Raw genomic sequence first — 13,798 nt, 5'->3', positions numbered from 1 at the left:
GTCAGGGGTTTCAGAGGCAGCTCAGAGCCAGACTCCAGCCCAGCTCAGCACCTGCATCCTGCACAATCATGCAGGAGCCACCTGGGACAAGGTCTCAGGCATGGAAAGGAGCCCCAGGAGGGTTTTCTATCCATTACAACACCTGTGCTCCTCTGTGTCAGAGGCAGCTGGGGAGGACACCAGCTTCAAAGGTCTTAACGTACTCAAAAACACTGTTGATTTTAGGATGAATACACAAAGCAGATCCGCCTGTATTTCTAGAGGTCCTTTTAATCCAGAATGCCTATTAACTCCAGTGACTACATCCAGACCCCTGGGAAAAACATTCTGCACTCAAATTACTTACTGCTAGACACAAAGGGGTGACACAAAGTGTTAACTCTGCATTTTATTTTTAGCTAGCATCACTGTGGCTCTACGACCACAAGATGAAAATTATTGCCAAAATTGTGTCTTTCATTCTTATTGTATTTGTATTCTAGATAAAGAGATCTTTATTATGATTGTGGAAATATTCTGGAAAACTGTGTCTGCTGATAAAGATAAGAAGCCAGTTGAACAACAGAAGCTTTCTCACAGCTTTCTTAGCAAGAAAAATATTCAGTTACATTGTCAGACATAATGACTGATCTTTGAATTAAGGTAAAATGTTGCATATATGTTACAAATACTTCTTTGCAAAACATCAAGAAAGGAGTTTACAAATAAAATATTTATTCATTCTTTTGCAGGTATTATTGCTATCAAGATATGCCTAGGTTTTATATACATATCTCAGAAATTTTTCTCTGTGGAATTTGTATAATACCTCGTAAGTATATTTTGCTGTAAGAAATTCCCAGAGCATATATCTACTTATGCTCAAAATGGACTAAAATTAAAGGGCTGCTTTTCAGTGTTTGATTCCACATGTATTTCTTATAAAGACAATAATTAGCAGCTAGTCAGACAATGGTCAATAGTTCAGTAGTTCTGCATGTGTCTGTTTGATACTAAAGCTGGGTCTAGAAGCTGTTTCTAAAATCTCTCAGGGCCACCTTGCACAACATTCATGTTGATTACTACCTTTCACTGCATTCAATCGTATGTGTGAGAATAAGAGTGAAGAAAATTTTTCTTGACCTATCAATTCATAAAACCTGTGGTTCAATGCAATGTTAGAATTTCTACTGACATGGTTCCATGTCTGATGGAAATCAAAGGCTACAGGCATAAATCAGTCCAACCGAGCGTACATGGCTCTCAGCCATGGTTCTCAGTTTTATGAGAACAGGCACGTGCAAGGGTCAACTCTCACTGGGGTAGTTTAGCCTACATGCAACCCATTCAGGTGGCCTAGTTCAAAACTACTCAGATTTGGAAGAACAAGAATAAAAAAAAAATCATGAAGCACACGGAGAAATTGTCTTTGGAAAAATCAGAGAGGACAGGTATGTTCTTTATAAGCAGGGAGGAGCCAGTTTCACTTCTGAGCTGGATGACATCGCAGTTGAGAACCCATTTTGCTGATAGATACACCTTCAGCCGATGGGAATACACCTTTGCAGTAAGCCAGACCTCAGCCAATGGCTGCTGCAGAGGTCCCACCAGTGCCTGTGGCTGTAACCCGGGCACATCCAGACACAGGTGCACCTCTCACATGTCCCCTGGAAGCCTCTCTGCCTACATCTGCCATGGAAACTAGGATCCCATGCCTCATCTTGCCACGACCAACCTTGGCTGTGCATTTACCAGCATGCTGTATCTACTGAGAGATGTTGGCAGTATCCTTGAACCACTGCTAAGCTTGGTCCAGGCAGGTTCAGCTGTGAGCCCCTCTCACACTTAGAATCTGGCAACATCCTCGAAGAAACGCAACCAAATTACGCCTAGTTTGCTCCAACATCGTCACAGATTTTCCTTTTTTGCAGGTTATTTGCATTAAGGAGACACAGGCCTTAAAATCTGTGGGCTAGCACTTCCATTGACATGTACTTCCCATGGAGATGGAGCATGCACTGCAGCCTGCACCCTCAGGATTTACTTGGCAAAGACCATTAGGTGGTGAGTGGCAAGGGCTGTGCTGTTGCAAGGGGATGCTGATCCTGCCCCTTCCCTCACATCCCACGGGTTGCCTCTGCAGAAGCAGCCTCTGCATGCACAGTACCTGCCGTTCCTGGTATCGTGTTGCCGCATGTTCTTGATAAAATGAACCTTCTTAAAGTTCTTTGGTCTGGGTGATCCTGAGAGTGTCCGACATCTGAAAAATAAATCAGTTGCAAGGGAGGGGAGGGAGAAGAAAAAAAAAGTTCTCAGTTCCCTGCTGTACCGCCAAGAAGTCTACACAAAAGCAGGAAGGAAAGACGAGACAAATGATTCAAGTCACCCTGTGTTAGGAATCAGCAAGAACAATAAAGACAATAAGTCTGGAAACGCGACAGCTCAAACAAAAAAAAATATTTAAAGTAATAATGAGAAAAGGCACCATCCCCCTCCCTTCATGCCACAAAAAAAAAAAAAAATCATAAAATAATCTCAACAAAGTAAAACTTCCTGTAATCTGCCATGACAGCTAAGCCCAAGCTTTTAGAAGAAAAAAAAAATTAAACCAAACCAAACCCCAGTAAATATGCAATTTTCCCCACTTGCACCAACACCCACGCTTTTGCATGCTCCTCAGCTATTGATAAAGGAGCCATTGAGGGAGTTCTTTCTTGTTTTAATTTTAGAAAGATTTAAAACCTCCTATTTGCAAAGATAATTCCTATTTGATTTTAACTATAAATATTACTTTTCACATTCCTGACAGTATACAAAACAACTGAAAATAAAATAAACTACCCCAGGAAAAAAATAATCATTCTTCAAAACATTAAGCCTTAAATCTATTTTACATCTGAATGCACTTTATAAATTGCAGTTACAGAAAGAAATTGCCAGAGGGAGGAGAGATGAGACAAACAGCAATATCCTCCCCCTGCCTTCCACCCTTGCTCTTTCTAATCAGCTGAAACCACAGCGCATGTGAAAGCATTCTCTGTTTCATCTCAGGGCTGCTGTGTTGCAGGGCGAGGCAGAGCTCGCAGGCACTGGAGAGGAGTCCTGTGCTCTCAGCACAGCCAAGGCAGGACTGTGGCTGCTGCATCCTCCGCGGCACCTACGGGACCAGCATCCTCTGCTGGTGTACGGGTGAGCTTCCCTAACCTGTCTTTTCCATTCTGTCCCCTGCACAGGCAGAGTTCAGCAGCCCCTCAAGCCCATGAGGTCATTATGTTGGACTGAAACCACAGACCACTGTGCAGTCCCTACCACCGTACCCAAACACCACCGGGCACACCCCGAGAGGGGCACCCCATCATTTTGCCATTTCTGCCTTCTTCCTGCTAGTAAAGGCCTTGAGATTCCCTCACCCTCTGATTGCAATTCGCCTTGTTTGCTTCTTCACAGGAAAATGGCACCAAGAGAGACATTCTACCACCAATTCTGCAAATTAGCAAGTAAAAATACTGCCTGGCAAACCATACTTTGTTTATATCTTTTACCAATTATACATGCTTGAATCACTTATGGGAACACTTCATAACATGCTGGTAAGCATGCAACAGTGAGCTTCGTAAAAATAATCAAGCTTTGGTAATAAGCCAATTGGTACAGCCTCTGCTATTCTTTGCTTCGAGGTAAGGAGAGACAGCCAATCTGCATGTGGATAAACAAGGCTGTAGGCTAAACACCAATATAAACCAGCTGAATTACAGGTCCTAAGATAAAGAGGCAGTCAAACTTGGGCTGCCGTCTTGCCGAACAGCTGACCTGGAAGCATTCCATGCACTGGTCAGATTACTGACCAGCCAGTCTGTGAACTGTTAAGCAGTTGCTCCATTTTCCATCACCCCAGAGGACTGCCTAGCGACTAATTACTGTGGTCCCCAGAGGAGGAAGCTGTGGTCTCCCAGATGCACAAATCAAACCACACTGAAGCAGCCAATATAACAAGGATGGGGGCGGTTGTATTAGTGGGGTAGCAGTCACAAACCTACTGGCCAACACACAGACAGCAATGCTGGTAACTAAAATAAGCTTGCATGTGCTGAGAGAATAGCCAGCAAAAATTCATTAAAAATACTAGCCTTCAAAAACTTACTGTATTAAACCATCTGTACATACTTTTTAAATGTACCACACATGTTAGGGTATTACTGACTAGTCATTCATATTGGTGACAACGAAACTTTTCTATTAATCGAATCTGGCACTTTAATTCCTGACATTTCACCTAAATACTGCCTTTTTGTTTAATGACCTAAAGTCAGGGAATGTGCAATTCATATCAGCCACCATCTCGCAGGGTGTGTGAAGTTTCAACACTTTTACTCACTATGAAGGATATCTTAATGTGAAGACCCAGCTACTTTTCAACATGAGGAGGGAGAGCAAGCCTGCCATGCATGTGCTTAAGAGACAAGAAGCCAGAGAGAGAGTAAATGAAATGACCTCCGCAGTGGGGCATTTTCCTCGATGTCCTCCAGAGTCTCCAGAGAAGATCGCTGGGAGATCAGCCGACGTCTGCAGAGAAAGCAGAACACAAAACATCATTGCTGATTAGAAGGCACAAGGAAGTCCTCAGAGCTGTTACTGAGTAAAGATTACAAACCGCCCTTCACTAGCCAAGCCACACCTTTGGATATTAATAAATTTTGTTCCGTTCTGCTTATCTTAATCTGTTTGATTCTACCCAGAAGCACACTTACTCCATAGCTGCTACAGAAAAGCAGGAGTTTCAGCTTTGCAACAGCTCCTCCTCAGTTTGTGCTCCCCTTCCTTCGAGGGTTTAACACCCATCTAACACAGTCCCACATATGCTGCAGTACAGCTGGCAATGCTACAAGTATAGAGCTCTGACAAAATAACGCAGACGTAGATCCACAGAGACTGCCTGTCCTTCACACTGCCACGGGGGCACTTCTCTTTGCCCCTTGCACTTTCTACCAAGCAAGTGCCACTTGTTTCTCCATGATGTCCATCTCATCACTCCTGTGAGGAGTGTCTGAAGTGAGATGAAAGATGATAGTGCCAGCGACACTGGAAGTGTTTAAATACAAGTGCTGACCATCCCCGTGAGCAGAACAGGTGAGCAAAGCTCTGTTTTAAACCATTTTCCTATGTCTGAGTCACATCCTTCCTCCAGCTTCAAATAAATAATTATGGAAATCTTAGCATTACAGGTTTTCTGGCTGCTCTAGCAGGCAGGGAAGATGCCCCAATAAAGTCTTTGTTGTAGCAGCCATTGCTGCTGCACAATCTCCAACCACCCTGACAGCAGCACAAAACAAGAACTGCACCCAACCCTCCACAAAACCACCATAAATACCATAAATGAATGTGTAAGACACAGCCCACCCACAGGCACACAAAGAGAAATTCAGCTGGCAATCATTGAAGCTACTCCGTCGTCGATGGGCGTCAAAACAGCTGTAACAGCCAGCACAGCCGTGGCACTGTGCCCCAGCACCCAGCTGGCAGGAGCTATGCCAGCACCCATCCATCCCCAGGGCCATGGCTGAGGCACAGAGCACCTCACCACTGACTTCATGAGTATGAATGACAAAAGTTTTCAAAGATTATCACTATTTCTTGCCCAATTCCCACTTTGCTGCCTTACTCCCTTGATCTGCAAGCAAAGACTTTCAAGAATGTCATGAGCACTACTATATGCTTGAAAGGTGCTCATTAATTTATTTCTGCATTGGATTTTCACAAGAAATTGTTTTCTCTGTTACCAGTGCAAGCAGTTTCTAATCCTTCCTGCAATTCCCTTACCCCTCCAGTTGTGCTGCTACAACTGCTCCTGCAGCCAGGCTGCAAATCTGATTACCAAAATGTTTTTCAGTTCAAAATAACCCTGGGGGTCAGTGATTTCATTTATTATTAATTCAAAAACCAAATTTCTATCACTAACCCTGAGACAAGACATTTCAGGACAATTTGAATGTGCATGCAGCTTGTTCTGTCCTTCTGTCTTAGAAAATCATAGAAAACCCCTCAAACAATTTATAGATCAACTAAGTGTGAAGCATAATCCTCTTAGGAAAAATATGCAAACCTAAATTCCCTCAGGCTTTGTCTAAACTAGGATTTTAGAAGATCTGGTGCAAGATAGGGTACACCTTCAAAATGCTAAAAAAAAAGTGTCTGCATTTCAGGATGTGCTGGCATAAACAAGGAAGGGGAGACCAAACACCTGTCTCCTGCACCCATGGGTGCTCCCACAGCTCCATCCATAATCAGAGGACACAGGAATGCTTTTACTGGAAGAAATTCAGACCAGGAGGAGCTCCTGCTCCTTTTTCAGTTTCAATGATCCATAAGCAAAAGCTGGAAATTTCTACTACCTGCACCACTGGTAGATGATGTGGCAGATGATACCTGTTAGCTTTTTAATACCTCTTTATACATCATTAGCTTAATAACAAATAATGGCATGCTCCCATCTCGTGGTGTTACAACACCAAAAGCATACTTGGCATGCTGTTAGTCAAAGGGAGATAAACAATGGTACAACCCTTGTCACCTTATTCATACTAAATTTATCAAAGTCATGCTGTATTTCCTGTAGATGCCAGGTACTTGTACAACATCAGGTGCATAATGCAGCTGCCACTGAAGCCTTTTTTCAAGAGTCTCCTTGCCCAAAGTTATGCACCATCCTCAACTTCACTGCTGATAGTTTGTCACACACAGGTTTGAAGATCCCACATTTGCATCTGTCATTAAGGCAGACGCTGTGGGTGGCAGGAGCACACACAAATGCATTTCACCAGCTGGAGTCCTCTGCCTTCCCTCACTGGTCTCAGCTTCTCAAACCCAGCACCAGGGATGCTGCCTCCTGATTCTTGCTAACCTTGAACGCAGCATAGGCTGGGTGGGAATCACTGCCACCCCTCTCAGGGTGGAAGACCTCACATCAATTTTTACCAGTACTGATTTTGCAGCGTTTTGGATACCTTACATGGCAAGTGAGTTGGAACAAAGGAGCGGGGGAAACATTTTGTTCACCTCAACTTGGGAAAGGAGCACTTATACCTGAGTCCCCTCTCAACTAGGGCATGATGCAACCATAACTGGATGAATCCATTCAGGAAAAAAGGAAGAAAACACAAATAAAAGGTACTGACATGGGGCAGCAGTGAGAGCAAGGATATCCAGCCCAGCCCCCAACCCAGCTGAAAACTGTCATGTCTTTCAGCTCTCCCCAGAATTATTAGTTTTAATCACTTCAATACTCCCGGCACTGTCAAAGGAGCACCAGAGAGGCAGATTTGGAGCAACTCTGTTGAAATCAGCTCATACTGTCCAGGAATCACATCCTCTTTTCACTGAAGAAGTTCAGCTGCAATGGAGGATGTACAATTATTCCACTTTATCTTAAATCTTTATTTCAAGGCCTAATTAGGATGACCTAAATACCAGTATTTTATAAGCTTTCCACAGCTGGATATTATACTAGAAATGCCAACTAATGAACCTACCTGCTGTGAACAAAGTCACATCCTGTGCCACACACATGGGACAAAAAAACAATTCTGGAAAAGGAAAGCTTTTGAAAGGATCTTCCAGGGAATACAAGAAAAATCAGTTTTCCACTGACTTCATTAAGAATTAATCACCTCAACTGGTGTTTAGTATTTAAATTAATCATCTTTCTCTCTTCAGTCAAGCAGCCAGGGTTTGTCTATAGAACTCCTAAAAGGGTTATTTTTCAAAAATTGATTAGCATGCTATAGCAGCTGGTATATGTAGACACTTGCACTGAAATAACCCAAACTGTTTCATATCACACATCACCATCATTCTGACGTAAAGCTGTGTCGATACCTATTTTGTGTTTAAAAATGCCCTATTTCAATAATAATTGCGAGAAAATTGTTCTACTGTGGAGGAAAAATATATGCAGAACAAAACAAAATAGCACTATGTGACTCACACAGGATTCAGGCTTTGGGGTAAGTCTTTCAGCAGATGCAATTTCAATATAAAATGCTTTAAAACTTTTGTAGACTAAACGTCAAACTAACACAAAAAATACAATTTACCTTAATAACCACATTAAAGATGTTTCAACAAAAATGTTAATTTCTTCTAGTCCACAGAAAGCCTTAAAAACTTCCTCCTAGTTTAATCATCACATTCTAGGTATACCAAACTCACCCTCGCTCCCTACAGAAAAAGGAGGCAGTTCAATGCTGGAAAGATGATGACCTCCTCATTCTAATGATCAGCCCTTGCAGGACAATGGTCACAGTCTCATGCAACTTACAGACTTGTTTGGTTTAAAAACCACATAATATCACTTTCCCTTCAACACCTACCTAAAATACTTTTCATCTATTTCCTTGCTGTTGGTTCCCTGTGCATGCGCCCAGAAATAACCAATACCCTGCAATCAAATTCCAAGTGCAGACCAAAGAAAAAAACATTTGAGAGAGACATTTGATGCCATAGTATTTTAAATGGCTGTTTTCTAAGATACTCATGACCCTGCTTGCATACTGGATTTGTTTTTGACCAGCTGTCTGAATCTCTGTGGAAGTTTCTTAAAAGCTAAAATGTTGTCTTTGTTTCCCCTATCCAAAGTCAGATTAATACATGGCTCAGTTGCAAAAATACAAGGGCAAAAAAAACCCCCAAACTAAATACAAGGAAAAATGAAATAAGGCAAATCTGTAGCCAAAACAGCAAATAGCCAAAGCAAGTAGCCTGCAACTGTATTCACCATAACCACCCCATCAATCAGTGGAATATTATCTTTGCTCTCAGCTGCTGCAAAATACTCAGCTCAGTTATGTTAAACATACAAAATCTTAAGCCACATAGACAGGAGGTGATAAAAAAAAAGGAGCTGCAATCAGAACACTGGATAAATTCATCCAGGAAGGAAGGAAGCCAATGATAATCCAAGAGATAAGGAAAAATAAATCCATATGTAATGACTTTCTAGCACAGCTACAAAATCAGGAAGAAAAAGGTGCATTTCAAATACAACTAATTTCTGTGGAAGTTGGGGGTGTAATTTCCCCCCTGCTTCTGTTAAAATCACAAACCTGTAACAGCTGAAGCCAGCAGTGTGGGTACTGCTGGCTCCCAGAACAAAAAAACACCCTTCAGAATAAGCTTCTTCACTTTGTCTGGAACAACTGCATCCCTTTAGAGATGCGGTGACATGGGACACACAAGTGCCAACCACCTGAATGCCTGCTGGCTACGTTGACACTCATAGGAGAACTTGGGAGGACAAAGACATTTCCAGAGCTGAAGACTGTTGGCAGTTCCCACGTCCACTGGGCTACCTCCTCCCTTCAGGTGGCCAGGCAAAACGGGCAAGAATCACAGGGCAGAAACCTCTGGGCCACAACCTTCTGGTCGCAGCTGTGTTTATACTAATGTGGCTTGGAAGCATCAGACAAGCACAGGACTGCTCGACACTTTGAAAATGTTGGATTCTTTATTTGCACTGTGCCTTCATCACAAAAAAATGTATCCTACACACAGAAACACTATCCTGGATAGGTGCAGAAGGGGAGTGGAAAGAAAGTAACCATAAAACTTACAGTGATTGGGAATGAGATCAGGATACCTGTAGGGATGCCTCAGAACCTGCCTAGAAGTGTAAGTGAAGGGTCTCCCTCTGCATCCATCTACCCTCTGAAAGGTGCCAGCTCCAGACTCAGAGGTCTTGCTCAAAAGCCAACCTGTCCTTTGCAAGCACTCCCGGAGGAGCTACCAAAACATACTCTGGACTTGCAGTTCCTATAGGTCAATCCAGGCAGAGCATCACCTTGATCCTCTATGGGAACAGCAGCACTAGGGCTAGTTTTTTTTTTCATTCATTTGGGCTTCATATTGTTCCTTCCAGCACCAAAATGGTTTGAACAGTAAAAGGAAAACAATTCAATGAGATCTAAGATCAGGTTTCCATGTAGTAGAATGAAAAAAAAAAAAACGAACACTAAAAATAAATAATATATACATATGTATCTATGTTATATATTACAATATTATGGCTACAAACATACCTTGCAGACTACTCTGAGTTTTGAGTAAGTCATCATTTGCCATTCTGTTCCCTAACTCCTCTGGATTTGGGTATGAACAGAAGTGCAGCTGCTGGCTCTCTCCCCCGACTGGGGCCTGGGGAGTAGGTATAAGCAGAGCTGCCAGACACAGGCCAAGCCCTGTCCCCAGCAGCTCCATCCCCTTTGTCACTCCAGGGAAACTTAAATGCCACTTCTCTCCAACTCCTCCTCAGCCAGCCGGCTGAACGCCTCTGCCCAAACTCCCAGGCTAAGCTGCGACAATTAATTCACTCTTCTGAAATATTATACAAGACATCAGCTGTGAACGAATCCCCATTCACTTCCTGACCCCTGACTTCATGCCCCAGCATGAACCCAGATGAAAGACCCGCTAATGAGTCACCTCTCACCCTCCCTCTGAAGTTTTTACTGGGATTCTTTTGTCCCAGATCATTTTCTTCCTATCTTTTGCCAATATTACAGGAAGACAAACACAGGAAAAACAAACCCTGAGACTATTGAAAATTATTAAGGGAAACAGAATTTCCAGGAGCTACCCAAAGCGATATAAAGCCATTTTTAATTGTGTGCTATCATAATTATACAGCAGAGCCATTATCTGCAAAGAACATCAAACTCCATTTAGGACTTCCACACTGTGCAGTGTATTGTCAAGGCTGCCCACAATGGGAGTTAAAAGCATCTGGCACATGCTGAAAAATGGGCTATTTTGTTAATTCAGCAGCCCAACCCAAACACAGAGAGAACATACTGAGAGCCCTCCGTTTAGCTGTCACCTGTGTGCAGGCAGGATGCCAACACATGCTAAGACCACAGCTTTATGCAGAGGGCTGTGAAGAAAGTCCTTGAAGCAAAGTTCCAGAGCTAGCAGGACTCTCAAGAACCTGCTTTTCTGGGATATGCACTGCAAGGAGACAGACCTTCAAATCTAGTGCTAACGAGGAGAATAATGCCATGCCAAATGTCTCCACAGTCTCCATCAACCTTTCAGGCATAAGCAGGAAGATGGACAGAAACAAAGAGATGACAGGAGAGCATGAACATGGCTCCGTGCGACATACTTCTCCTAAACCTCCTCCACTCAGCATTTCACCTTTATTGTCATCCAGCTCCTTCTCCAAGCCTCATCTTCCCACAATATCCATGGCAGGAGCTCTGAAATACACAGTACTTGAACTGCTGCCTCCTGACCTGTCTGCACATAACATGTCAACATGAAAAACACTTACACTGCTATCCCAGAGGTAGAACGTAAGTAAGAATTAAGTTAGAATGAGAAAAGAAGTTAAGAAACAATGAAGAAAATAAACACGACGATACTGAAGTATCCCACAAACCTTCCACAATGCAACACAATGCTCTGTTCACATATTATTATGGAGTTTTACACACACAATCTTTCAAATAGCACAAAAAATTCTAGCACAGCCCTGTCCCAATGCCCCAGAGGGATCACCTGGGTCTGGTTAAATCAAATATAAAAGAATATCAGCACTCCAAAGAGATAAGGAACTTTCACTACAAGGGCTGAGTAGCAAGCACTTCACTGACAAAGCATTTGTATAGTGTGAAATGTGTGCATGCAATTGTGCAGAAAAACAAGTTATGGGAGAACAGGATTTCTGGACTTCTGGACTTTTTTAGCATCATGCACAATTCAACTTGACACACTCTCAGTCTTTCTAGAAGACCTGATTTCAAGAAATCTCTAGTAAAGGGGAAAAAAACTCCCAGCATTTATTCTAGGGAGAACAGAAGAGCAATCACCACATGTTGCTAATTCTGGGGAACATTTAATGTACACCTTCCCCAGTGGGATTCCCAATTCTTCAAAGATGTATCTTGTTTGAAACCTACCATCATGGTTTCGTGGTGGATTTGGCAGTGCTTGTAATGGTTGGACACAATGAACGTAAAGGTCAATCTAAATGATTCCATGATTCAGTGATGCTATCTTCCCTCTGCAGGCAGCTGCCTCTGCAGCCAGTCCTCATACTCTTGGCTCTGCCCAAGCCATAATGAAGAGCTACAGCCACAATTCAGTAATATTCATTTACACACAGCAGAGCTCTCACAGATGCTGAAGCACCAAAAATCTACATCCTGTTACCTTTATCCAATGATTTGCAGATTCACTGTCTTCACTTTACTGACTCTGCAACAGTGTGATAGCTTTCAGAAGGCTTCTGTGCAGTGATTTATTCTGAGTATGCCCCAACACTGCCATAGCTATATTTTTCAGAACAACCATTACCTCATAACCTAACACACGTTATCATGGTAAGACATCAATCGGCATCAGCTTAATTAGAGACACTCAAAACTAGGGAAGAAGCACACAAGAAGATTAATCATCTGACCTTACGAAAACAAGGATGCTTGCCAAAGCAGATACAATAGCCCTGTGAAGAACATACAAACTGTCCATCTTCATGTCCTTTTGTGGCAGTGAAACCCAGACACTAATAGCCATCACTGGATTAACATGAATCTAACAGATTCTTCATGTATCATTTATCCCTGACAAAACTATGTGCATTGCAAAACAATAAATATTTAGTTCTGTTCAAAATAAGTATTTCCCCTTAAACATCACATCCCAGGGAAAGGAGGTATCAACTTTCAAACCAAGTATTTGAGAAAACCACACACTGCCTGAGTGTGTGCAAGTCTCTGAAGTATCAAATCACAAAATGTTGTATTCCATAACACCCAAAGTCCTGTAATTAACTTGCTTGCAAGTCAAGGCTAAATGCAGTAGATACCAGAAAACATGGAAACACAGACATGCACTACTAAGTCATCTGAAAAAAAAGACTTTAATTCTAGCCTGCATACATAACCATGCAGTTAAAACTCCAGCCTTTTCCTCTTTAATTTGAGGTGGTTTTTAGGTTACCTATAGCGAAACCTCATATCCCTATCTTGCTTCCAGACACACATGTGCTTAGCTCAGAGAACATATTCTGCAATCCCACATCGTAATATTCTTAGAAGAGATCTGAGCATACAATTAACTGCACTGCTAAAAAAATACATATCCTAGACACTGCGAATGGTCTGAATAGAGTTCTTGACAGAGAAAGAAAAAGCCTCTGTGTGAGCAGGGCACAAAGAACAAACAAATAGGAGAAAGCTTATCAGCATGAGGCATTTCAGGCATGAAATACGAATGCTGGCACAGGTGATGGCAATCTGAGCATTCACTGGTGCGTACTTTGCATTTAGTTCTGGCTACACATGCTACACATACCCTTGGGATCAGGCACTTTTCCCAGCGTCTTGTTACACACCCAAGAGTCAATGCCCGCTTTCCCTGGCCATTCACTGCTGAAGACCAAGCCTGAGCATATTGTTCAGAGATTAGCTATCATATTGGACAGCTTAGATATCTTAACTTTTTGATATCTGTGATAAGGTGAGATCGTCACCTTATCATATCGCCATAATTTCAAATATTATTACATCTACAGGAATTAATGCTTGCTAGTTCATGCACGGTCAGTTTCAATGCCAAAGGCCTTTGAGTACAAAAATATGTATTTACTTAAAACATTGCATTTGCTCATGCTTTACTGAGAAACATATTTGCAATACAAGAGACATGTTCCAAAAACGTACCACAAGATCCATTATGAGGGTAAAGGCAGATCCTTACTGTCCAGGAGAACTGCTTCAATGTACCAATGAGCTTGTGGACCTGAGTCTTGCAGGGGGAGAGCTCAGTT

At 42.4% G+C, this 13,798-nt stretch overlaps 1 protein-coding gene across 2 annotated transcripts in view; it reads right to left on the bottom strand.

Moving 5' to 3' along the window:
- CABLES1 (Cdk5 and Abl enzyme substrate 1) overlaps positions 1-13,798 on the bottom strand; it is a 71,033-nt gene that overhangs the window by 32,565 nt on the left and 24,670 nt on the right. For both annotated transcript variants that reach the window (XM_038125667.1, XM_038125676.1), the window contains exons 2-3: positions 4,471-4,542; positions 2,147-2,239 (exon numbers count right to left, since the gene is read on the bottom strand). In XM_038125667.1, the coding sequence (XP_037981595.1) occupies positions 2,147-2,239; positions 4,471-4,542 (165 nt within the window). The remainder of the gene's footprint in view (positions 1-2,146; positions 2,240-4,470; positions 4,543-13,798) is intronic.

This window comes from Motacilla alba, chromosome 2 (assembly GCF_015832195.1).
Source record: "Motacilla alba alba isolate MOTALB_02 chromosome 2, Motacilla_alba_V1.0_pri, whole genome shotgun sequence".
In the NCBI taxonomy this organism is placed as follows: domain Eukaryota; kingdom Metazoa; phylum Chordata; class Aves; order Passeriformes; family Motacillidae; genus Motacilla; species Motacilla alba.
The sequence above is the reverse complement of the archived record's forward strand: the minus strand, read 5'-3'. Positions and strand labels throughout refer to the sequence as shown.